This window comes from Trachurus japonicus, chromosome 11, assembly GCF_045865225.1.
Source record: "Trachurus japonicus isolate A0001 chromosome 11, Traja_1.0".
Lineage (NCBI taxonomy): Eukaryota > Metazoa > Chordata > Actinopteri > Carangiformes > Carangidae > Trachurus > Trachurus japonicus.
In genome coordinates, this window is record NC_140917.1 from 299,607 (window position 1) to 327,500 (window position 27,894).

A 27,894-nucleotide genomic window follows, 5' to 3' on the forward strand; every position below is an offset into this window, starting at 1 on the left:
CTGTTTAGAGTATATAAATATATACAATATAAATATAAATGTGTTATGTAATAATCTTTGCTATAAAAATAACCCTCTTAAAGTGTATAGTGTGTCAGGTTTGGGTCAGTTAGTTAGTAACTTCCGTTTAAATGTCCGACCTGGCAACACCAGCCGCTGCATTGTTTTGAGGCAGGTCGCCATGGCAACGTCACGTGTATTAAACTTCCTTCAGACGAAGCAACGAGAGCAACATGAACCTGGGATCCAATAACAGTGAGTCTGCAGCGGCAAATATCAATAAAAATAGAAAAACTGAATCAGTTTGATCCGTTTTATAATAAATATAGAAAAATAATCAGAGATCATTTTTATCTTTCTTTCTTTATCTTTGATCAGATTTGATCCAAACTTCGTTCAAAACAACAGAAAACCACAAAGTGCTGAGAACAAACCACGAGAAAAAGGGATTTTCATCTCAAGCAAAGAGGTTTCCCTCACATGCTGCTGTGGTAGGACAAGACCACACACACACACACACACACACACACACACTCACACACACACACACACACACACACACACACACACACACACACACACACACACACACACACACACACACACACACACACACACACACAGACACACTCACACACACACACACACACACACACACACACACACACACACACACACTCACACACACACACACACACACACACACACACACACACACACACACACACACACACACACACACACACACACACACAGACACACTCACACACACACACACACACACACACACACACACACACACAGACACACTCTGACACACACACACACAGACACACACACACACACACACACACACACACACACACACACACACACACACACTCTGACACACAGACACACTCTGACACACACACACACACACACACACACACACACACACACACACACACACACACACTCTCTCTGACAGGTGTGTGTGTTTCAGGTGGGACCGGGACCAGGAAGCTACGACTCAGTTCTCTCTGAAGCTGTGAGCCCGAGTCCCTCGTTCTCCAAGAGAGGAACGTCTGGATTCATCAGCTCACAGGTCAGAATAATGATAATAATAATAATAATAATAATAATAATAATAATAATAATAATAATAATAATAATAATACCTGTTCATCAGCTCACAGGTCAGACTGTAACAGTTTATAGTTTTTAGTTTAGTTTAGTTTATTTAGATCCCATTAGCTTTAGCCACGCAGCAGCAGCAGCTTCTTCCTGGGGTCTTTTCATCAGAATAAATAACAAATACAAACCATTAACACACAACACATTAATACATAAAACAAAAATAAAATACATACAGAAAACACACACTCAAAACAAAAACAAAACATCCAAGACAAACACTTAACATACATTACCCGCTCCTACGTTGAATCACTACACAACAAGGAGACCAGGACCCAATTTACAAATATAGGCTACTAATGGTCACAATAATAATCTCTTAGTTTCATTTTAAAACGAACCATGTTTCTTTGTTGTATAACATAATTCTAAAGGGCATTCCACTCCTTCATAGCTCGATATAATACTGTACCTTGAGAGAGTGCCCTGGGTAAAATAAAATAACCTCCAGCAGCATGTCCAGTTGAGTAATTATGTAGGCTATATATATATTAGGGCTGTCACAGTTAACCGTTAATCGCGATGCGATTAATTAAAAAAATTAACGCGATTAAACTTTTTAATGGCTGTTAATCGCGGCCCATTTTGTCCTCTGTCTGCTGGACTGGAGGACTGGAGTGTGGGACCTCCAGTCCAGTAGGTGGCGGTAAGCCACCTTCAGGTTGGTTGCTACACAAATATACACAGTCTAACATATATCCACAGCTCCATCCATTGATTTTTTGACGGCTTTGTTGTCAACAAATGCACGTGGCCAGGCAGAGGCGTAGCAAAGTAAAGGGCAATTTCCACTGGATGCAATTCGTTTCAATTCTAATAATAATAATAATAATAAATTTTATTTGTAACGCACTTTATATTTACTAAAAAATCTCAAAGTGCTACAACAGCAACCAAAAAAGAAAAATAGGTTAACAAGAGTTAAAAACAGTTGTCTTGAGCGAGCAGTTACAGATTAAAAGATTTTTTAAAAAGGTACGTTTTTAGGCCCTTTTTAAAGGATCATAGGGCAGGATTAATGAGAACGGCCAGTGACGCGACGGCCGCTGCGCGTAACTACAGCAACCAGCGAAGCCACCGGCACGGGAGCGCGCACAGACTTTTCACTGTTTACTTTACTCTTTACAGTCTTTCCTATCTGGGGAGGGAGGGGGGGTATTTTACTGTAGGTTCTCGCTCTCACAGACAGACAGACAGACAGACAGACACACACACACACACACACACACACACACACACACACACACACACACACACACACACACACACACCTTCACTGTGCTGCAGCAGGGGGCTGCTTGTCTGTTCCTCTGAGCTCCTCTGCATGGATCTGTATGGGCTCCTACTCCTACAGGCCGGTACTGAGAATTAACGCGCCGGGTCCGGGTGTCGGACCGCATCTGTCAGGGTCCGCGGTCCCATGAAAACCAATCAACACCGGACATATTCATGATTTCATAAAAATAAAATAAAAAAACGGACGCGTCGCGGACACGCCGGCCAGGACGTGAAAAGTGGACGTGTCCGGGCAAAAGAGGACGTTTGTCCACCTGCCTGATAACGTTGTTAAAGTTATAACGTCGGCTTTTAACCGCTAGCTGCGGCTAACGGCTAATAATAAGACAGTAGTGAAGAGGGAGAGGGTGTGTAAGTTAGTGACCTGCTGCTGCTGTGTGTGTGAAGGGAGGGGGGGAGAGAGTGGCGGTGGGGGGGGGGGGGGTTAACAGGGCTTTCAGTTGTGCTGGGTGGTTTGCTGGCAGTAACAGTAGCCTAATCTGGATCCACCGTGGTTCAGAGCGATTGATATAACAGGGAGTGTCGCCACTCTGTTACTGTATCAGTCGCTCTGCCGCGGTTGCCCTCTTCATGTCTCCATTCCATTGATCCATTCGAAGGCAGTCGTGGACGCGCTGACGTCAGGTCCGCCGGCCAGCGCGCGAAATTCACCCCCTGAATTGCAGCGCATTTTGCAGCACAGACCCCGTTCAGGGCAATGGAGAGATACGCGGGTGGGCTCGTTCTTTTTGGTTTTGAACGCTTCCTCACCCATTATTATTTAAAAAACGTAAAACGCATGGGTATTTTCCGGTATTTTCTCACAAATCCTGCCCTATGATCCTTTAAAGCAATCGATGGACTGTGGAACCCTCAGGTGTTCAGGGAGGGTGTTCCACAGTCGTGGAGCAGAGGAGCAGAAGGCTCGGTCTCCCAGTGTGCGGCTCTTAGTCCTTGGGGGGAGAAGTCTGTGGCTGTTGGTGGAGCGGAGTGAGCGTGCTGAGGTCTGGGGGGTGAGGAGTTCTTTAAGGTACTGGGGGGCGTTGCCATGGATGCACTGGAATGTGAGGAGGGAGACTTTGTAGTTGATCCGAGCGGAGATGGGTAGCCAGTGAAGTGAGTGAAGAATGGGTGTGATGTGCTCATATTTGCGTACTCTCAGCAGGATTCTGGCGGCGCTGTTTTGGATGTGTTGTAGTTTCTGTATGCTCTTGTTGGGAATCCCGCTGAGAAGTGCGTTGCAGTAATCGAGTCTGGAGGAGACAAAGGCGTGGACGAGCTTCTCAGCATCTCTCAAGGTGAGTGTGGGACGGAGTCTGGCTATGTTCCTTAGATGGAAAAATGATATTTTGCAGAGGTGGTTGATGTGGGCCTCAAAGGTTAAATGGGGGTCGAACCTGACACCAAGGTTAGTGACTGTTGATGATAGTGGGATGTCCTTGCCAGAGAAGGTGATGCAGGTTATGGGGGAGTTTCGAATCTGATGGGGGGAACCGATGAGGATGGCTTCAGTTTTTGAGCTGTTCAGCTGGAGAAAATTATGTCTCATCCACGCCTTTATCTCCTCCAGACACGCAGTGAGCGTGGAGAGAGGTGATGTTGCTGATGGTGGTGAATGAGTGTCCGTCCTGATGTATAATTGTGTGTCATCTGCGTAGCAGTGGAAAGATATCCCGAAGCGCCTGATGACTTTACCGAGGGGGAGCATGTAGAGGACAAACAGGATGGGTCCAAGCACCGACCCTTGCGGAACCCCGCAGCCAACAGCATGTGACCGAGACCTTGACCCTCCCATGGCAACGTGTTCTGACCTGCCAGTGAGGTAGGACTCAAACCAGCTCAGTGCTGTGCCACTGAGTCCAACAGAGTCGTGTAGACGCTGGAGCAGTATGTGGTGGTCGACCGTATCAAATGCTGCAGATAGGTCGAGGAGGATGAGGAGGGATGGTGAACCAGAATCAGCAGTCATCAGCAGGTCATTTGTGACTCTCAACAAAGCTGTTTCCGTGCTGTGGGCGGAGCGGAAGCCAGATTGAAACTTTTCAAAGATGTTGTTGTGTTGGAGATGATCCTGTAGGTGGCCGGCAACTACTTTCTCAAGAACCTTTGAGAGAAATGGCAAATTGGATATGGGCCTGTAGTTTGCAAGTACCTGAGGGTCGAGGGTGGGTTTCTTGAGAAGTGGTTTGATAATGGCTGTTTTTAGTGCAGATGGTAGATGGCCAGTCTGAAGAGATTGGTTTATGACTGTGGTAATCAGAGGACAGAGGGCAGAGCTGTGTGCTTTCACCAGGGCAGTGGGAAAGGGGTCGAGAGCACAGGTGGAGGGTTTCATCCCTTTAATGGTGTCTTGCACCTCAAGTGGAGTGATTTCTGGAAAGGAGCAGAGGGGTGACGTGATATCAGTCTGGGGGTTGGCAGCTGGAACAGACAGGGGGGAAGGAACAGAGAGGGATGAGCGGATAGTATCAATTTTGGTTGTGAAAAAGTCCATGAAGTTATTGCAGTGATCATCTGTAGTTCCTATAAGTGGAGGGTTTTGAGGTTGAAGGAGGTGGCTTATGGTGGAGAACAGCTGCTTGGAATTTCCAGGACTGCTTTGGATGATGTTAGAGTAGAACTGTGACCGAGCGTCATGAAGGGACTTGGAGTAAGTCGTTTGGTGGTCCCGATATGCCTGCTTGTGGACAGTAAGTCCAGAAGCCATGTATCGGCGCTCAAGGGCACGTCCAGCTGCCTTCATTTTCCGCAGCTCGCTTGTGTACCAGGGAGCAGAGCAGGAGAAAGTTGCTGACCTGACTTTGATGGGTGCATGGAGATCCAGAATGTTTCTCAGGGCTGTATTGTAAAAGTCCACAGTTTCAGTGACTGATGACATGGGCACAGGGTGGAGGTGTTTGAGGTCGGAAGCCAAACTTTTTGTGTCGATGTTTTTCAGGTTCCTGAAACAGATTTCACGCTTGGGCTTGGTGTATGATGACAGAAAATGTAATTCCACAGAGATTACCTTATGGTCAGACACACCCATATCATACACTGATGGTGCACTTACAGGGGCAGAGTCAGTGATGACGAGATCCAGGATGTTCCCCTTGATGTGTGTGGGAGAGTCAACATGTTGCCTGAGGTTTAAAACAGTCCAGTAGTTGTAGGAACTCAGAGGCAAGGTGGCAGGAGGGGGTGTTGACATGGATGTTAAAATCTCCAAGAATTATGATGTTGGGGGAAGTTGGACAGAAGGTGGAAAGAAGATTGTACATCTCTGGGATGAAACGTGGATTTGGTTTAGGTGGCCGGTAGATTAAAAGAACAGTCATGGGGAGAGGATGCTTGCTATTGAATGCAAGACATTCAAACGAGGACAGTTCAGGGAGGGGCAGGGGAGACAGGGTCAAGTGGTTGCGGTAGATGACAGCCAAGCCACCACCACGACCAGAGCTGCGGGCTTGTTGGAGGTAACAGTAGCCAGGAGGACAGGTCTCATTTAAAACAGAAAATACATCCGGTTGATGCCAGGTTTCTGTTAGGCACATTATGTCCAGACACTTGTCCTGTATGTGATCATGTATGAGGCATGATTTATTTGTGAGGGATTGGACATTGAAAAGTTCGATTTTAATGTTGGATGAAGTAGTGAGTCTCTGTACTCGTTTAAGTAGACTGAGATTCACCCCGCGGTTACTGACTGTGTCCATGCGTGGCGCTGTTGCAGCCACTCCAGTGTCACTGCTACTAATCCATGTAGTGACAGCGCTCTGATGACGAGGGAGAGATGCGACAGGGCGCACAGCTGACCAGACAGTGGGAATGGCGTCATCAGACCGGGAGAAAACAAACTTTCTTCGGGAACTTCTATGGATGTACCGGGGCCGACGTAGGAGACAAAGTTCTTTTATGACCGACAAACAGGCAGGAGTATTGTGGTTGTTTAGCTTCATCAGTTGAGCAGCCGAGAAGTTCATTTTGCCGGGCGTTTGGGCTCCGCGTCCGTTGTTAGCCGTCAGCCACAGAGGTAACACACACAGGAGGAGAAACACTCGGGGGCGAGCCACTCTGCACAGATGGTACATCAGGGACATGGCCGGTGAAGTCGAGATCGGGGAGTATGAAGCGTGCCGGGCGTCCAAGGAGCCAAAAGCAGGAGGTACGGGCAGGATTGAAAATGCCGAGGCCGGTTAGCTGTCCTGCTAACCACCGGTGCCTGCTCGTTGACACTTGCTACCAGCCGCAGGATGGATGGAGAAATCGCACAGGTCGGTAAGATCCGTGCATCAACCTGGCAGTTCCACCGATGAATCGCTCACAGATAGTGGCACAAATAGTCCGTTTTGCGACTTTTATCAGTAGTTCTCGCTCAAGACTTAAAACTAAAACTTAAGCTTGAGGGGAGAAGCGGCGAACAGACAGCGCCAGCGTCCTCTCCGCCTCAGCAGAGCATCAACATTGTGTGTGCATTGTGAATTCTGTGTGAGTTTCATGCATCATGTGTTCTGATTAGGTAGGCCTGCTAGGTCTGGTCTAAAAGTTGTTTGTCTAGAGATTATAACACTTTGGAGTGTTGAAAGTCCAAAGCGCCATATATAATGTTTTTAATAGAGATTAATCGCGAGTTAACTATGGGAAAAATGCGATTAATCGCGATTAGAAAAATTAATCATTTGACAGCCCTAATATATATATATATATAAGTTTAATGTGACTGTGTTGTGTCTGCAGGTTGCCCGTGGTTACAGAGACCATAGTAACAGTTGTGTGTGCAGGTTGCCCGTGGTTACAGAGACCCAGCCAGGTGGTTACCAGGACCAGACTGCTACAACCTGCAGCGCTCCGTCGTCCAGCGTTCTGACTTCAGCTCTGGACCGTCGCGTGTGTTCAGACCGCCGGTCGCCGGGCGGCTGCACACGGCCCCGAGTCCTGCTCCGAGTCCTGCTCCCAACCAATACGACGTGTGTGTCTGTGTGGTGGTGTGTTGTGTTGTGTTGTGTTGTGTTGTGTTGTGTTGTGTTGTGTTGTGTTGTGTTGTGTTGTGTTGTGTTGTGTTGTGTTGTGTTGTGTTGTGTTGTGTTGTGTTGTGTTGTGTGTGTAGGGATGGGAATCGAAAACCGGTTCTTGTTGAGAATCGGTTCCCAGTGTTTCAATTCCTTGGAATCGTTTGACAATTTTGCAAACGATTCCCTTAAACGATTCCCTTAAACGATTCCCTTAAACGATTCCCTTTAACGATTCCCTTTAACGATTCCCTTAAACGATTCCCTTAAACGATTCCCTTAAACGATTCCCTTTAACGATTCCCTTTAATCAATTCCAGTCAGTTCCAGTTTTTTTTCGCTCTGAATGAATGCTGGTGAGTCCAACAGGGCGGTGGGGTTTAACTACAGACAGTGTCCCGGTAGCTGAGGTGAGCCCTTCAACCTTTCACATGGTTCAGTCATACTGATTTTGACTTAATTTTGAGAAGCCACGCCTCCAAATTTTGGAATTTAGGTCAACTACTGACTTTTTGGTCGGTGATGCTCGGTCGACTATTTGGGGGCAGCCCTGGTACAAACGTAAACAAAGTTTGTTGTCCTTTTTTTTCCAAATGAGAATCGATAAAGAATCAAATCGTTGAGCAGAATCGAAAATGGAATTGGAATCGTAAAAATCGTATAAATTCCCATCCCTATGTGTGTGTGTGTGTTGTGTCGTGTTGTGTTGTGTTGTGTTGTGTTGTGTTGTGTTGTGTGTTGTTGTGTTGTGTTGTGTTGTTGTGTGTTGTTGTGTTGTGTTGTGTCGTGTTGTGTGTTGTTGTGTGTTGTTGTGTGTGCAGCTCATCAGTGTGTGTGTGTTTCAGCTCCGTTGTCGTGGCGACAGAAACAGAATCTGCTTCGTAGCTGGAACTTCTTCCTTCGTCTCCAAAACGTCACGAGACTCGTTCAACACCAACACAGACGTCCCGTCGCCATGTAAACACCTTTATTTATTATATATTTATTATATATTCATTAGGGCCGGGACTCGATTAAAAAAATTAATCGAATTAATCAGAGGCTTTGTAATTAATTAATCGCAAGTCATCGCATTTTAATCGCATATAAATATTTGACCTGAGAACAGTGAGAACATGGATTTTAGTACCATTGAATGACTGAATACATAAGCTTAAGCATTCAAGGTGGTACTTAACCAAGACCAACAGACTAGGGATGCTAATTATCCATTAATTCATTAATGGATATTTGATACATACAGATTAAATGGTCTTTCCTTCCAATACACTATGATGATTACTGTAGTATTTAACTAGGCTACTTAAATCACAGTAGCATAAACTGATTAGTTGAACTCAGCCTGATGTAAACATTAATAAAACTCAGTAACCAATCACACAGCAGCTCCATGTTGTCCCTGTGTGATGTTCAGGGACAGGTCAGGACAGTCTGAAGACAGAGCTCTGAGGGTGAAGTCCTGTCATAATGAGATGAGCTGCACCTGTGACAGTGACAGGTCATAGATGTAGCGCTGCAGCTGAGCAGTTAGCGCTATATAGCGCATTTAGCGTGCGCCGTGTCTGTGTGTCTATGTGCAGGCAGAGATCAGAGATGGTGTTTTAAATAACCATGCTAGCGTTTCACCAGCTCTCATCTCTGCCAGTCAGCCTCTCTTGTGTGCCGGCGCACCGCACGTAGACACACGTGAGGAAATGCGTTCATTTTTTTAACGCGTTAATTTTTGTGTAATTAATTAACCCTAATTAACGCGTTAAAGTCCCGGCCCTAATATTTATCTATTATATATTTATCTATTATATATTTATCTATTATCTATCATATATGTATATATGTATATATGTATATATTTATGTATATATCAGGTCAGTACGAGGTGAACCACCTCTCCATCCAGTGCAGCTATATATTTATATATGTATATATGTATATATTTATGTATATATCAGGTCAGTACGAGGTGAACCACCTCTCCATCCAGTGCAGCTATATATTTATATATTTATATATGTATATATGTATATATTTATGTATATATCAGGTCAGTACGAGGTGAACCACCTCTCCATCCAGTGCAGCTATATATTTATATATTTATATATGTATATATGTATATATTTATGTATATATCAGGTCAGTACGAGGTGAACCACCTCTCCATCCAGTGCAGCTATATATTTATATATTTATATATGTATATATGTATATATTTATGTATATATCAGGTCAGTACGAGGTGAACCACCTCTCCATCCAGTGCAGCTATATATTTATATATGTATATATGTATATATTTATGTATATATCAGGTCAGTACGAGGTGAACCACCTCTCCATCCAGTGCAGCTATATATTTATATATTTATATATGTATATATGTATATATTTATGTATATATCAGGTCAGTACGAGGTGAACCACCTCTCCATCCAGTGCAGCTATATATTTATATATTTATATATGTATATATGTATATATTTATGTATATATCAGGTCAGTACGAGGTGAACCACCTCTCCATCCAGCGCAGCTATATATTTATATATGTATATATGTATATATTTATGTATATATCAGGTCAGTACGAGGTGAACCACCTCTCCATCCAGTGCAGCTATATATTTATATATTTATATATGTATATATGTATATATTTATGTATATATCAGGTCAGTACGAGGTGAACCACCTCTCCATCCAGTGCAGCTATATATTTATATATTTATATATGTATATATGTATATATTTATGTATATATTACTCAGGTCAGTACGAGGTGAACCACCTCTCCATCCAGTGCAGCTATATATTTATATATTTATATATGTATATATGTATATATTTATGTATATATCAGGTCAGTACGAGGTGAACCACCTCTCCATCCAGTGCAGCTATATATTTATATATTTATATATGTATATATGTATATATTTATGTATATATCAGGTCAGTACGAGGTGAACCACCTCTCCATCCAGTGCAGCTATATATTTATATATTTATATATGTATATATGTATATATTTATGTATATATCAGGTCAGTACGAGGTGAACCACCTCTCCATCCAGTGCAGCTATATATTTATATATTTATATATGTATATATGTATATATTTATGTATATATTACTCAGGTCAGTACGAGGTGAACCACCTCTCCATCCAGTGCAGCTATATATTTATATATTTATATATGTATATATGTATATATTTATGTATATATCAGGTCAGTACGAGGTGAACCACCTCTCCATCCAGTGCAGCTATATATTTATATATTTATATATGTATATATGTATATATTTATGTATATATCAGGTCAGTACGAGGTGAACCACCTCTCCATCCAGCGCAGCTATATATTTATATATTTATATATGTATATATGTATATATTTATGTATATATCAGGTCAGTACGAGGTGAACCACCTCTCCATCCAGCGCAGCTATATATTTATATATGTATATATGTATATATGTATATATTTATGTATATATCAGGTCAGTACGAGGTGAACCACCTCTCCATCCAGCGCAGCTATATATTTATATATGTATATATGTATATATTTATGTATATATCAGGTCAGTACGAGGTGAACCACCTCTCCATCCAGCGCAGCTATATATTTATATATTTATATATTTATATATGTATATATTTATGTATATATCAGGTCAGTACGAGGTGAACCACCTCTCCATCCAGTGCAGCTATATATTTATATATTTATATATGTATATATGTATATATTTATGTATATATCAGGTCAGTACGAGGTGAACCACCTCTCCATCCAGCGCAGCTATATATTTATATATTTATATATGTATATATTTATGTATATATCAGGTCAGTACGAGGTGAACCACCTCTCCATCCAGTGCAGCTATATATTTATATATGTATATATGTATATATTTATGTATATATCAGGTCAGTACGAGGTGAACCACCTCTCCATCCAGCGCAGCTATATATTTATATATTTATATATGTATATATGTATATATTTATGTATATATCAGGTCAGTACGAGGTGAACCACCTCTCCATCCAGCGCAGCTATATATTTATATATTTATATATGTATATATGTATATATTTATGTATATATCAGGTCAGTACGAGGTGAACCACCTCTCCATCCAGCGCAGCTATATATTTATATATTTATATATGTATATATGTATATATTTATGTATATATCAGGTCAGTACGAGGTGAACCACCTCTCCATCCAGTGCAGCTATATATTTATATATTTATATATGTATATATGTATATATTTATGTATATATCAGGTCAGTACGAGGTGAACCACCTCTCCATCCAGTGCAGCTATATATTTATATATTTATATATGTATATATGTATATATTTATGTATATATCAGGTCAGTACGAGGTGAACCACCTCTCCATCCAGTGCAGCTATATATTTATATATTTATATATGTATATATGTATATATTTATGTATATATCAGGTCAGTACGAGGTGAACCACCTCTCCATCCAGTGCAGCTATATATTTATATATTTATATATGTATATATGTATATATTTATGTATATATCAGGTCAGTACGAGGTGAACCACCTCTCCATCCAGTGCAGCTATATATTTATATATTTATATATGTATATATGTATATATTTATGTATATATTACTCAGGTCAGTACGAGGTGAACCACCTCTCCATCCAGTGCAGCTCCAACGTCGTCCTGTCGCCCTTCAAGTCCAAGACCAGCAGAGTCCCTGTTGCCGTGGACAACCACATCCCAGGTCCAGGGGCCTACAGCCCCCACCAGGCCGCCCCCCCGGCCCCGAGGACGCTGTTACCGTGGTAACACACACACACACACACACTACACACACACAGCTGTTATCTGGGGGCACTAAAATCCACAATAAAAATGTTTTTATTTGGGGGGGGTCAGATGCACCTGGACCGCCTGCATGTTGCAGCATATAGACGACGTGCAGCATATATGTCTGCATGTTGCTGCGTGTAGCTGCGTGTTGCTGCGTGTTGCTGCGTGTTGCTGCGTGTTGCTGCGTGTTGCTGCGTGTTGCTGCGTGTAGCTGCGTGTAGCTGCGTGTAGCTGCGTGTAGCTGCGTGTAGCTGCGTGTAGCTGCGTGTAGCTGCGTGTTGCTGCGTGTAGCTGCGTGTTGCTGCGTGTAGCTGCGTGTAGCTGCGTGTTGCTGCGTGTAGCTGCGTGTTGCTGCGTGTTGCTGCGTGTAGCTGCGTGTTGCTGCGTGTAGCTGCGTGTAGCTGCGTGTTGCTGCGTGTAGCTGCGTGTTGCTGCGTGTAGCTGCGTGTAGCTGCGTGTAGCTGCGTGTAGCTGCGTGTTGCTGCGTGTTGCTGCGTGTAGCTGCGTGTTGCTGCGTGTAGCTGCGTGTTGCTGCGTGTTGCTGCGTGTTGCTGCGTGTTGCTGCGTGTTGCTGCGTGTAGCTGCGTGTTGCTGCGTGTAGCTGCGTGTTGCTGCGTGTTGCTGCGTGTAGCTGCGTGTTGCTGCGTGTAGCTGCATGTTGCTGCGTGTTGCTGCATGGTGCTGCATGGTGCTGCGTGTAGCTGCATGTTGCTGCATGTTGCTGCGTGTTGCTGCGTGTTGCTGCGTGTAGCTGCGTGTTGCTGCGTGTTGCTGCGTGATAGAAGCGTGTAGCTGCATGTTGCTGCGTGTTGCTGCGTGTTGCTGCGTGTTGCTGCGTGTAGCTGCGTGTTGCTGCGTGTAGCTGCGTGTAGCTGCGTGTAGCTGCGTGTTGCTGCGTGTTGCTGCGTGTTGCTGCGTGATAGAAGCGTGTGAACATGGAGCCGTTCAGATGGAGCGTCTTCCACCTGCTCTACTGTCATCGTAGACGACGCTCGCCTCCATGTAGAATGTGTTTTATAGAAGAGAAACAGCCGGAGGAACATGAAAGTATAAATCAAAATATTCAAACTTTATTGAAATTTTTTCCCCATAGGAATACATTGAAAACGTCTTCAAACTCTTCAAATCTTCTCCTTCTTTGAACTTCAACTGCTTCAACATACTTTCACCTACAGACTTCATTCCACCTTTAAAACGTTCACAAAACTTTCAAGTATTCACCGTAAATTCAACTTTTTCATATCTTCTACCATTATTGATCAGTACCCTTCAACTGTTCATGATAATTTTGACTAAATTCAGATTTAACATGGGAGTCAATGGCACGGAATGTTCAGAGCTAGAGTGGTGACGTTGTCAGAGTGACAGAGGGTCTGAAAATCCTCTCACACTTTATATCTGTGTCTCAGGAGAGGTTTTTATCTGGCGCGAGCAGCTCCTCCTCTGATTGGCTGTAAGGATCGGCCTCTGATTGGCTGTAAGGCTCCTCCTCTGATTGGCTGTAAGGATCGGCCTCTGATTGGCTGTAAGGATCGGCCCTCTCCGGGACCGGGCCACTACGACGTCGGGAGTCAGGACGGATTCAAACGTCCTGTTCCCAGCGCAGCGTTCGCTTCCACAACCAAGAGATCAGTACAACAACCAGACCACCACACACCAGGACCAGGTGACACACACACACAGACAACTAGACACACACAGACACACAGACACACACACACACACACACACACACACACACACACACACAGACACACAGACACACACACACACAGACACACACACACACAGACACAGAGACACACACACACACACACACACACACACACACACACACACACACACACACACACACACACACAGAGACACACACACAGACACACACACACACAGACAGACACACAGACACAGAGACACACACACACACACACACACACACACACAGTTTCAGCTGCAGAACAAGTGCTGATGCAGACTCACACTGATTCAACATCTTGAGTTAAATAACTAAAGAGGGTCAGAATAAAGGAGCAGTGCGAACTAACTGACGGCGTCTAGAGGGTTAATGTAGAACAGTAGAAGCTGGTCAGAGGTCAGAGGTCACTGACTGACCAGAGGTCAGAGGTCACTGACTGACCAGAGGTCAGAGGTCAGAGGTCAGAGGTCACTGACTGACCAGCCTCTCTCTGCTCAACATTCAACACATAGACGACGTGCAGAGCAGTTAACCTCGTAAACCAGAGGGAGAGTCTGGCCTCATCCCCATTCTAAGCGTTTGGTCTGAAACCCTCAGAAGGCCTAAGAGCCAATCAGCGTCGCCGCTGTGATTAACACAGCACGTTGGCCAATCAGGGACCGACTGGTGCAAAGCCCCGTCACTACACCAGCTTGCTGATTGGCTGAATGGGGTTGTCTGTCAACGCTACTACCAAAGATATTAAACCGTCTTTGCTACTACTCCCGCCCAGCTCCCGCCCCCCCCAAACGCTTAGAGGGGGGATGAGGCCAGACTCTCTGAGACATGACATGAAATGAAATGAAATGAGATGAGATGAGATGAGATGAGGTGAATTGCATTTCATTTCCGGGAGCTGGTTTAGGAGGTTACAGAACAGTGGGTTGTGTGGTTGTTGAGTGAAACAGCAGCTGAACTTTGTCTCCTCAGGTTTCTACGACCCTCTGGTCTCATCGAAGCAGTCGTTCCTCTACAGCGACGCCAGAGTCTGGATCCCTGGCTGAGGGCCGAGGGCTGAGGGCCGAGGGCCGAGGTCTGAGGGCTGAAGCCTGAGGGCCGAGGGCCGAGGGCCGAGGGCTGAGGGCTGAAGCCTCAAACACAAACTGTCTCTTTGCTCCATAAACATGAATGAACAAGATTTGGATCAGTCACTTCTTCTTACACATATAGACCAGAGCGGCATCTTTATGCAAATAAAAATAAAAATATAATAAAAATGCCGCTCTGGTCTATCTGACATGTCTCAGTCAGTGAATCATCTCAGTCTGTATCAGACAGCTGTTAATGCTGCTGCTGCTGCTGCTGCTCGCTGAGCGTCTCAGCTGCTGGTCCAGCTGACGCCACCGAGACCAGACAGCTGCTGCAGGGTGCAGCTCAATGTGAACAATGTGGCCGAGTGGCACGAGGCCGGAACCGAGGGTCTGGAGACAATAACATAACCCTAACCCCTAACCCGGGCCGGGACCACCAGAACCACCAGAACCACCAGAACCACCAGAACCACATTCACAGACACTAAACTAATACTAACCAGGGTTAAAATCTGCTCCCACCACTCACCAAATGCAGGTAAAAATATGTTTTGGTGAGTAAAATTATTAGGTCACTCGCCATCGGCCGCAGCTGGAATCTGACTTCACTTCACTATATAATGGGCTTTATGCACAGCTCCACAACTTCCTGAAATAAGCCAGCTACTTTTACATTATTGGACCAACTGATTAATCCAGGTGTGTCTGACCATTGTTGTGAGGTCAGACACACCTGGATTAATCAGTTGGTCCAATAATGTAAGACAGGAAATAAAGGAGCTGGCTAAAGTTCAGGAAGTAGTGGAGCTGTGCATAAAGCCCATTGTCGTCATAAATGCTGAACAGTGAAACAAACAGTTTACAGCTACAGGAGATCTACATCTACTGGCTGTGTTTAGAGTGTCAGAGTTGTCCTGTTGTCCTGTTGTCCTGTTGTCAGAGTTGTCCTGTTGTCAGAGTTGTCCCGTTGTTCCTCCTAGATGTCCTAGATGTCCTAGATATCCTAGATATCCTAGATGTCCTAGATATCCTAGATATCCTAGATATCCTAGATGTCCTAGATATCCTAGATGTCCTAGATGTCCTAGATGTCCTAGATATCCTAGATGTCCTAGATATCCTAGATATCCTAGATGTCCTAGATGTCCTAGATGTCCTAGATATCCTAGATGTCCTAGATGTCCTAGATGTCCTAGATATCCTAGATGTCCTAGATGTCCTAGATATCCTAGATGTCCTAGATGTCCTAGATATCCTAGATATCCTAGATGTCCTAGATGTCCTAGATGTCCTAGATGTCCTAGATGTCCTAGATGTCCTAGATGTCCTAGATGTCCTAGATATCCTAGATGTCCTAGATGTCCTAGATGTCCTAGATATCCTAGATATCCTAGATATCCTAGATATCCTAGATGTCCTAGATGTCCTAGATGTCCTAGATGTCCTAGATATCCTAGATATCCTAGATATCCTAGATATCCTAGATGTCCTAGATGTCCTAGATGTCCTAGATATCCTAGATGTCCTAGATGTCCTAGATATCCTAGATGTCCTAGATATCCTAGATGTCCTAGATATCCTAGATGTCCTAGATATCCTAGATATCCTAGATGTCCTAGATGTCCTAGATGTCCTAGATGTCCTAGATATCCTAGATATCCTAGATATCCTAGATATCCTAGATATCCTAGATATCCTAGATGTCCTAGATGTCCTAGATGTCCTAGATATCCTAGATATCCTAGATATCCTAGATGTCCTAGATGTCCTAGATGTCCTAGATGTCCTAGATGTCCTAGATATCCTAGATATCCTAGATGTCCTAGATATCCTAGATGTCCTAGATGTCCTAGATATCCTAGATATCCTAGATATCCTAGATGTCCTAGATGTCCTAGATGTCCTAGATGTCCTAGATGTCCTAGATGTCCTAGATATCCTAGATATCCTAGATATCCTAGATATCCTAGATGTCCTAGATGTCCTAGATATCCTAGATGTCCTAGATATCCTAGATGTCCTAGATGTCCTAGATATCCTAGATATCCTAGATGTCCTAGATGTCCTAGATGACCTAGATATCCTAGATATCCTAGATATCCTAGATATCCTAGATGTCCTAGATATCCTAGATGTCCTAGATGTCCTAGATGTCCTAGATGTCCTAGATGTCCTAGATGTCCTAGATATCCTAGATGTCCTAGATGTCCTAGATGTCCTAGATGTCCTAGATGTCCTAGATGTCCTAGATGTCCTAGATATCCTAGATGTCCTAGATGTCCTAGATGTCCTAGATGTCCTAGATGTCCTAGATGTCCTAGATATCCTAGATGTCCTAGATGTCCTAGATGTCCTAGATATCCTAGATGTCCTAGATGTCCTAGATATCCTAGATGTCCTAGATGTCCTAGATGTCCTAGATGTCCTAGATGTCCTAGATGTCCTAGATGTCCTAGATATCCTAGATGTCCTAGATGTCCTAGATGTCCTAGATGTCCTAGATATCCTAGATATCCTAGATGTCCTAGATGTCCTAGATGTCCTAGATGTCCTAGATGTCCTAGATGTCCTAGATATCCTAGATGTCCTAGATATCCTAGATGTCCTAGATGTCCTAGATGTCCTAGATATCCTAGATGTCCTAGATATCCTAGATGTCCTAGATGTCCTAGATGTCCTAGATGTCCTAGATATCCTAGATGTCCTAGATGTCCTAGATGTCCTAGATGTCCTAGATATCCTAGATGTCCTAGATGTCCTAGATATCCTAGATGTCCTAGATGTCCTAGATGTCCTAGATGTCCTAGATGTCCTAGATGTCCTAGATATCCTAGATGTCCTAGATGTCCTAGATGTCCTAGATATCCTAGATATCCTAGATATCCTAGATATCCTAGATGTCCTAGATGTCCTAGATATCCTAGATGTCCTAGATATCCTAGATGTCCTAGATATCCTAGATGTCCTAGATATCCTAGATGTCCTAGATATCCTAGATATCCTAGATATCCTAGATGTCCTAGATGTCCTAGATATCCTAGATATCCTAGATATCCTAGATATCCTAGATATCCTAGATGTCCTAGATGTCCTAGATGTCCTAGATATCCTAGATATCCTAGATATCCTAGATGTCCTAGATGTCCTAGATGTCCTAGATGTCCTAGATGTCCTAGATGTCCTAGATATCCTAGATATCCTAGATGTCCTAGATATCCTAGATGTCCTAGATGTCCTAGATATCCTAGATATCCTAGATATCCTAGATGTCCTAGATGTCCTAGATGTCCTAGATGTCCTAGATGTCCTAGATATCCTAGATATCCTAGATATCCTAGATATCCTAGATGTCCTAGATGTCCTAGATGTCCTAGATGTCCTAGATGTCCTAGATATCCTAGATATCCTAGATGTCCTAGATGTCCTAGATATCCTAGATGTCCTAGATGTCCTAGATGTCCTAGATGTCCTAGATGTCCTAGATATCCTAGATATCCTAGATGTCCTAGATGTCCTAGATGTCCTAGATGTCCTAGATGTCCTAGATGTCCTAGATGTCCTAGATGTCCTAGATGTCCTAGATATCCTAGATGTCCTAGATGTCCTAGATGTCCTAGATGTCCTAGATGTCCTAGATGTCCTAGATGTCCTAGATGTCCTAGATATCCTAGATATCCTAGATGTCCTAGATGTCCTAGATGTCCTAGATATCCTAGATATCCTAGATGTCCTAGATGTCCTAGATGTCCTAGATGTCCTAGATGTCCTAGATGTCCTAGATATCCTAGATGTCCTAGATGTCCTAGATGTCCTAGATGTCCTAGATGTCCTAGATATCCTAGATGTCCTAGATATCCTAGATGTCCTAGATATCCTAGATGTCCTAGATGTCCTAGATATCCTAGATGTCCTAGATGTCCTAGATGTCCTAGATATCCTAGATATCCTAGATGTCCTAGATATCCTAGATATCCTAGATGTCCTAGATGTCCTAGATGTCCTAGATGTCCTAGATGTCCTAGATATCCTAGATGTCCTAGATATCCTAGATGTCCTAGATATCCTAGATGTCCTAGATGTCCTAGATATCCTAGATATCCTAGATGTCCTAGATATCCTAGATGTCCTAGATGTCCTAGATATCCTAGATGTCCTAGATATCCTAGATGTCCTAGATGTCCTAGATATCCTAGATGTCCTAGATGTCCTAGATGTCCTAGATGTCCTAGATATCCTAGATGTCCTAGATATCCTAGATGTCCTAGATATCCTAGATGTCCTAGATGTCCTAGATATCCTAGATGTCCTAGATGTCCTAGATGTCCTAGATGTCCTAGATGTCCTAGATGTCCTAGATGTCCTAGATATCCTAGATGTCCTAGATGTCCTAGATGTCCTAGATGTCCTAGATGTCCTAGATATCCTAGATATCCTAGATATCCTAGATGTCCTAGATGTCCTAGATGTCCTAGATATCCTAGATATCCTAGATATCCTAGATGTCCTAGATGTCCTAGATGTCCTAGATGTCCTAGATGTCCTAGATGTCCTAGATGTCCTAGATGTCCTAGATATCCTAGATATCCTAGATGTCCTAGATGTCCTAGATATCCTAGATGTCCTAGATATCCTAGATATCCTAGATGTCCTAGATGTCCTAGATGTCCTAGATATCCTAGATATCCTAGATGTCCTAGATGTCCTAGATGTCCTAGATGTCCTAGATGTCCTAGATGTCCTAGATATCCTAGATGTCCTAGATATCCTAGATATCCTAGATGTCCTAGATATCCTAGATGTCCTAGATGTCCTAGATATCCTAGATGTCCTAGATATCCTAGATGTCCTAGATGTCCTAGATGTCCTAGATATCCTAGATGTCCTAGATATCCTAGATGTCCTAGATGTCCTAGATATCCTAGATGTCCTAGATGTCCTAGATATCCTAGATATCCTAGATGTCCTAGATGTCCTAGATGTCCTAGATGTCCTAGATGTCCTAGATATCCTAGATGTCCTAGATGTCCTAGATGTCCTAGATGTCCTAGATGTCCTAGATGTCCTAGATGTCCTAGATGTCCTAGATGTCCTAGATGTCCTAGATGTCCTAGATGTCCTAGATATCCTAGATGTCCTAGATGTCCTAGATGTCCTAGATGTCCTAGATGTCCTAGATATCCTAGATGTCCTAGATGTCCTAGATGTCCTAGATGTCCTAGATATCCTAGATATCCTAGATGTCCTAGATGTCCTAGATGTCCTAGATGTCCTAGATGTCCTAGATGTCCTAGATGTCCTAGATATCCTAGATGTCCTAGATGTCCTAGATATCCTAGATATCCTAGATGTCCTAGATGTCCTAGATATCCTAGATGTCCTAGATGTCCTAGATATCCTAGATATCCTAGATGTCCTAGATGTCCTAGATATCCTAGATATCCTAGATATCCTAGATATCCTAGATATCCTAGATATCCTAGATATCCTAGATATCCTAGATGTCCTAGATGTCCTAGATGTCCTAGATGTCCTAGATATCCTAGATATCCTAGATGTCCTAGATGTCCTAGATATCCTAGATATCCTAGATGTCCTAGATGTCCTAGATATCCTAGATGTCCTAGATGTCCTAGATATCCTAGATATCCTAGATGTCCTAGATGTCCTAGATATCCTAGATATCCTAGATGTCCTAGATATCCTAGATGTCCTAGATGTCCTAGATGTCCTAGATGTCCTAGATGTCCTAGATATCCTAGATATCCTAGATGTCCTAGATGTCCTAGATATCCTAGATATCCTAGATGTCCTAGATGTCCTAGATATCCTAGATGTCCTAGATGTCCTAGATATCCTAGATATCCTAGATGTCCTAGATGTCCTAGATGTCCTAGATATCCTAGATATCCTAGATGTCCTAGATGTCCTAGATATCCTAGATGTCCTAGATGTCCTAGATATCCTAGATATCCTAGATGTCCTAGATGTCCTAGATGTCCTAGATGTCCTAGATATCCTAGTCGTAGCCGACGTATCTTTGTTCCTCCTTGGTTCAACATTAATAAAATGTATGAAGTTTTCTGCCGTAACGTCGTGTTCAGTCGATCAGAGGAGGAAGTCAGAGGTGAGCGACGTTAGTTTGTGGTCACGTGTTTACGTGGCGACACATCACGATGGTGAGAGGTAGCTAGGGTCACCAGGGTTACCAGGGTTACCAGGGTTACCAGGGTCACCAGGGTTACCAGGGTCACCAGGGTTACCAGGGTCACCAGGGTTACCAGGGTTACCAGGGTCACCAGGGTTACCAGGGTCACCAGGGTCACCAGGGTTACCAGGGTTACCAGGGTTACCAGGGTTACCAGGGTTACCACATGTCCCCGACAGTATGGAATCATCCGTATCTGCAGGTTAAATAACTCGTCCTGTTCAGCATCAGTACGGGACCGTCGGGGTTTCTCTCGTGTTTACGAGTTCACTTGGATTTTTTTTTCTACTGCAACATCTGATTCAGGTCACGACTTCAAACTTCCACAGACCATAGTTCTCTTTGTTTGATACTTCAAGAGACTTCTGGTCAAGTAACCATGGATACCTCCTAGACAGACTTAGATACAGGTATTAATCTAGTGGATTAATCTGTAAAATATAGGCTAGTGCTGTAAAAACAACCATGTTGTGTTGTTATTCTTGATGCTCCTATAGGCGACTGTAGGATCAACAGTAGGTCATATATATATTAAATAAAAACCTGTGTTCACACCACTATTCAGTCTGAGTCAAATGGAAGTTACAAAACTCACATCACTACATCTTCCTCTGAAAGAATATTTATGTCTGTTGTCATTCATCAGATAATCTAAACCTATTTTTATTAAAATATATTTATTATCAATTTAGTTTAGGAGTTTAGGTGTGTGTTGTTAAAGCAGCTGCCTAACTATATATAATATAAATATAACTATAACTATAATATTGGGGCGGTGCGTGGCGCAGTGGGTAGAGCGGCCGCCCCATGTAGAGGCTACAGTCCTCGCCGCAGGCGTCCCCGGTTCGAATCCCGCGTCGGGCAGACCTTTCCTGCGTGTCATTCCCCCTCTCTCTGCCTCCCCATTTCCTGTCTATCTCTACTGTCATCACTATCAAATAAAGGCAAAAAGCCGAAAAATATACTTTAAAAAAAAAAAAAAAAAACTATAACTATAATACAACGGGGAAACAGACAAATGAGAATATGCACCGGCTCATTCAGTCTTAAATTTAATTCAAAGTGGCATTAAAAATGTCTTAATCTATAGATATGAATGTATAGATTATTACAGTGTTATATATGGGTCAGATTTAATCTATAGATATGAATGTATAGATTATTACAGTGTTATATATGGGTCAGATTTAACCTATAGATATGAATGTATAGATTATTACAGTGTTATATATGGGTCAGATTTAATCTATAGATATGAATGTATAGATTATTACAGTGTTATATATGGGTCAGATTTAACCTATAGATATGAATGTATAGATTATTACAGTGTTATATATGGATCAGATTTAATCTATAGATATGAATGTATAGATTATTACAGTGTTATATATGGGTCAGATTTAATCTATAGATATGAATGTATAGATTATTACAGTGTTATATATGGATCAGATTTAATCTATAGATATGAATGTATAGATTATTACAGTGTTATATATGGATCAGATTTAATCTATAGATATGAATGTATAGATTATTACAGTGTTATATATGGGTCAGATTCAATCTATAGATATGAATGTATAGATTATTACAGTGTTATATATGGGTCAGATTCAATCTATAGATATGAATGTATAGATTATTACAGTGTTATATATGGGTCAGATTTAACCTATAGATATGAATGTATAGATTATTACAGTGTTATATATGGGTCAGATTTAACCTATAGATATGAATGTATAGATTATTACAGTGTTATATATGGATCAGATTCAATCTATAGATATGAATGTATAGATTATTACAGTGTTATATATGGGTCAGATTTAACCTATAGATATGAATGTATAGATTATTACAGTGTTATATATGGGTCAGATTTAACCTATAGATATGAATGTATAGATTATTACAGTGTTATATATGGGTCAGATTTAACCTATAGATATGAATGTATAGATTATTACAGTGTTATATATGGATCAGATTTAATCTATAGATATGAATGTATAGATTATTACAGTGTTATATATGGGTCAGATTTAATCTATAGATATGAATGTATAGATTATTACAGTGTTATATATGGGTCAGATTTAATCTATAGATATGAATGTATAGATTATTACAGTGTTATATATGGGTCAGATTTAACCTATAGATATGAATGTATAGATTATTACAGTGTTATATATGGGTCAGATTTAACCTATAGATATGAATGTATAGATTATTACAGTGTTATATATGGGTCAGCTTTAACCTATAGATATGAATGTATAGATTATTACAGTGTTATATATGGGTCAGATTTAATCTATAGATATGAATGTATAGATTATTACAGTGTTATATATGGGTCAGCTTTAATCTATAGATATATGTGATATATATGTATATATATATGTATAGATGCATATAGATGTGGATGTTTTATATATGTTTATATATATGGAGCTGCTGTTATTGACAGTTAATTACACAGCTGTTCGCCTCTGTCTTGTTGCCATAGCGACGCCAGGTGAGCCCCCCCCCCCCCCCCCTCTTGTCCCGCATGCGGTTTTTCGCATCGACCCGTGACGTCAATTCAGAGAAACTACAACCGGAAGTGAAGAAGACGGACTTTCAGAATAAAATGCAGCTCCTTTTTTCTTCTTCTAAACATTTAGTTTCTTCTTTACAAACTCCTGAATGAGTCAGACAACAACAACAACAACAACAACAACAACAACAACAAAGGACTTGAACAGGATAAAGACAAATAATAATATTATTACTGAGGTAAAAGCAGAACAGGAACAGAATAAAATGGAATAAGAATAAATAATAAGAATAACTCACATGTTAAGGTTCAGTGTTGCAGTAAATATTATAAATATTATTATGTCATCAGCATTTAACCCTTTATTTGCTGCTTCAGCTGTGACAGATGTTGAACCTGTTAGAGGAAACCTTCATCATGAAGTTTCATCAGTCAGTTTTAACTTTTAATACAGAAAATATAAATGCTAAAGGTTATTGATTATAATTTGCCTTTTAGTACTTATTATGTTATGTTTATTTATTTGATATGGACGTCACAGATACATTGAGACTGTTCCAGTGGACAGAACAGATGCTGCTTGGGTGTGTTTCAACACCAGTCCATAGGCGGCTAATCTAAAAACACAGACCATAATATCAATAGTATGAGATAAAACCCAGTGCATGACACTACATCATGACAGTAGCAGACTAATCTAAAAACACAGACCATAATATCAACGAGAGGAGACTGAGCAACAGAATCATGATCCAACAGTAAAAATAGTAACAATGAGAAAGTCCATATTTATACATGTTTGTTGTTTTGCTGTTGTATATTAATTATAATTGTTTTATTTGCTCGACGTGACATTTTTCTCTGATATTAAAAACAGACGAGAGTTCCAGGTTGTTTTATTTTGATTACTGAGATCTGCATTTTAAACTTGGATGTTTTTATACTCGCTGCACTAGTTAAATTATTTTCTAACCTTATCTTGTTGTTGTTATATTACCTAATGTTATTTATATTTACAATGTATTTTAACATGTTTTTACAGGAGGGACAGCACAGTGTGGGGGGTGTAGTCAGGACTTCATTTCACTGCTTGTTGTATGTGTACACTTTAACTTTGCATGTGACAAATAAAGAATCTTGAATCTTGAATCTTGAATCTTGAATCTTGAATCTTGATTCTATTTATTTTCTCGACGTGACGTTTTTCTCTGATATTAAAACCAGATGAGAGTTCCCTGTAGTTTTATTTTGAAAAGCGGGACCGGAAGTGTTTTCCTGCTCTAGCTTGATCAGGTTTTGATTCCGGACTGAGCCGCGGAGCCGCGGACCGACCGGACCGGATCAAAGGCACCGACACCGCGGCACAAAGGCACTTCAAAGGAGCCGACCGGAAGCGCTTTCCCGCCGTTTATTTTATTTTAATTCCCGCGTCGTTTCTGTGATCCGGTCTGATCCGGTCTGACCGGAGGAAGGGCGTGTTGCTGTGGGAATGACAGCAGCAGCAGCGGGCCAAGGACCCGGTTCGAGCGCCGTCTGAAGGACACATGGACCGTCCGGACCCGAGCGCGAGCCCGAGCGCGTGCCCGAGCGCGAGCCTGAGCGCGTGCCTGCAGGAGAAGATGACACTGGGAGACAAAAGTAAGAGACGGGGGGGGGGGGGGGGTAGTTATTATAATGGAGGGGGGGGGGGGGGCTGCTGATGTGGAGGAAGAGGAGGGAGGAGGAGGGGGGGGCTCTGATTACCACGTATTAAAGGAATAGTTCACTCAAAATTGAAATTTCCCTCATCATCTCCTCAGCAGCAGCTATAGTATGACAGCATCTGGCTCTGAGCTCCTACCTCACATGTTGTTGTCTAGTGTTGTTGTTGTCTAAGTGTTGTTGTTGTCTAACTGTGTGTGTTGATGCCTCGTCTTGGTATAGTATCTTGTATTGTGTGTGTTAGTGTTAGTTGTGTGTAGAGACGACAGATGAAATGAGCTGGGAGTTAAATCTGCTGCAACCATCTCTTCTTTTTTCTCCTTTAAATGATTCATGTAAAACACTGTCCCTTATTAAACTAAGAAACTAAACTAAACTAAACTAAACTAAACTAAACTAAACTAAACTAAACCGCAGCAGTGCCTGTCCATATGACGGTTGTCAATGGATACCAACTGTCTTGGTCCAAAAAGACAGAAAACATCCAGATACCTCCATGCTGCTGGTCTGTAACGTCTGTAACGTCTGTAACGTCTGTAACGTCTCTCTGGTGTTGAAGCCCCGACATGAGAAACTGTTCATAAAATAATTAAATACGTCTATATTATATTAAATAAGTCTATATTATATTAAATACGTCTATGTTATATTAAATACGTCTATATTATATTAAATACGTCTATATTTTAAAGCTTGTTTGTTATATTTCAAGCTTCTGGTGAGATTTGCGCCGGCATCAGAGCGATGACTGACGCCGGCGTGATGGACGGACCAGGAAGAGGAGCTTCAAGAAGCTTCTGCTACAAACAAGCTAGAAACAATATAATATATATGTATAAAAACACAGACTTATTTAATATAATATAGACGTATTTAATATAATATAGACTTATTTAATATAATATAGACTTATTTAATATAATATAGACTTATTTAATATAACATAGACTTATTTAATATAACATAGACTTATTTAATATAATATAGACTTATTTAATATAATATAGACTTATTTAATATAACATAGACTTATTTAATATAATATAGACTTATTTAATATAATATAGACTTATTTAATATAATATAGACTTATTTAATATAACATAGACTTATTTAATATAACATAGACTTATTTAATATAACATAGACTTATTTAATATAATATAGACGTATTTAATATAATATAGACTTATTTAATATAACATAGACTTATTTAATATAACATAGACTTATTTAATATAATATAGACTTATTTAATATAATATAGACTTATTTAATGATTTTCAGAACAGTTCTGATGTCGGGGCTTCAACACCAGAGTTAAAACCAGAGGGACGTTACAGACGTTACAGACCAGCAGCATGGAGGTGAACTATCCCTTTAATTCCTCCTGTTGGATCTTTGACGCGTTGATTCGTCTGGTCGCGGACCCTGCAGATGGAGGTTCAGGTTCGATTCCCGCACTCCTTATCCACACGAGCCCGGGTATTTTTGAAACCGGAGTTTTGCTCCGCGTCCACACCAGTGGTAATAAAAACACTCCGTGGAATCCGCTAAGTGACGCGATGCACGTGTGGAAGCTGTTTGAACCAATCACAATACAGTGGAAACCGCTTGGATCAAAAGGCTTGGAAGGAATCATTTCTATATATGCTGTTTAAATAATTCGTTATCCAGAAATCCTCTTATAGTGTTCACATGTTTGGTCATTTTATGGATGAAAACATGCGCAAAAACCATTTCAAAACTACGTGTAGTCTATTTATTTTATTTTCGGCGTTGTCCCTTTGACGTGCACTGCTGCAGCAGCCTGCACATGTTGCTGCGCTGTGTCTTGACTCTTGTGCTGTGTGTTGTTGTGTGCTGTGTTGTTGTGCTGTGTTGTTGTGCTGTGTTGTTGTGCTGTGTTGTTGTGCTGTGTTGTTGTGCTGTGTTGTTGTGCTGTGTTGTTGTGCTGTGTTGTTGTGCTGTGTTGTTGTGCTGTGTGCGTCACCTGGCTGCTGAGCCACATGTCTGTCTGTCGGTGCTGTTGTGTTGTCTGTCAAAACATGGATGAATGAAACATATCCACTTTATATCGACCGCGGACGTCACGAATACATTTTCGGCTTTTGGCTCGTTCCTCATCTCCGCATAGGCTCTTTATATCACTGCATGATGCGCCCCCCCCCTCCCGTCGTACCCGGTCTGACAGTGACATAGGCTGTTGCCTGTTCATTCATGAAAATCATCCCGAAAAGCTCTCAATCAAACAAGGTGGGGAATAAGAAACTGCAGCGCTACTGTAGTTCTGTCATTTTAGTCCTCACCCCCCCTTTACCCCCCCTCCTCCTTTACCCCCCCTTTGC

General features: G+C 41.9%; 2 protein-coding genes across 2 annotated transcripts in view; both read left to right on the top strand.

Annotated features, from left to right (window-relative positions):
• The first annotated feature begins 221 nt into the window (after positions 1–221).
• Positions 222–15,062, top strand: stpg1 (sperm-tail PG-rich repeat containing 1). The gene is made up of 8 exons (XM_085790510.1): positions 222–255; positions 379–491; positions 986–1,087; positions 7,215–7,400; positions 8,288–8,399; positions 12,124–12,295; positions 13,733–13,989; positions 14,989–15,062. Exons 1-8 carry the CDS (start codon positions 234–236, stop codon positions 15,060–15,062), a joined length of 1,038 nt encoding a protein of 345 aa, XP_085646636.1. The 5' UTR covers positions 222–233.
• Positions 15,063–25,135: 10,073 nt separating this feature from the next.
• Positions 25,136–27,894, top strand: part of map7d1b (MAP7 domain containing 1b) — a 32,943-nt gene continuing 30,184 nt past the window's right edge. Inside the window, exon 1 of the mRNA XM_085790511.1 lies at positions 25,136–25,483. Within this exon, the coding sequence (XP_085646637.1) occupies positions 25,390–25,483 (94 nt within the window). The 5' untranslated portion in view covers positions 25,136–25,389. The remainder of the gene's footprint in view (positions 25,484–27,894) is intronic.

What these genes read in the sequence shown, in the direction of transcription:
- stpg1 (XM_085790510.1), top strand. Translation starts at nt 234, where the DNA reads ATGAACCTGGGATCCAATAACA. An exon ending in CACAGACGTCCCGTCGCCAT is followed by an intron (nt 8,400 to 12,123) that starts GTAAACACCTTT and finishes TATATTACTCAG; the next exon opens with GTCAGTACGAGGTGAACCAC. An exon ending in CCACCACACACCAGGACCAG is followed by an intron (nt 13,990 to 14,988) that starts GTGACACACACA and finishes TTGTCTCCTCAG; the next exon opens with GTTTCTACGACCCTCTGGTC.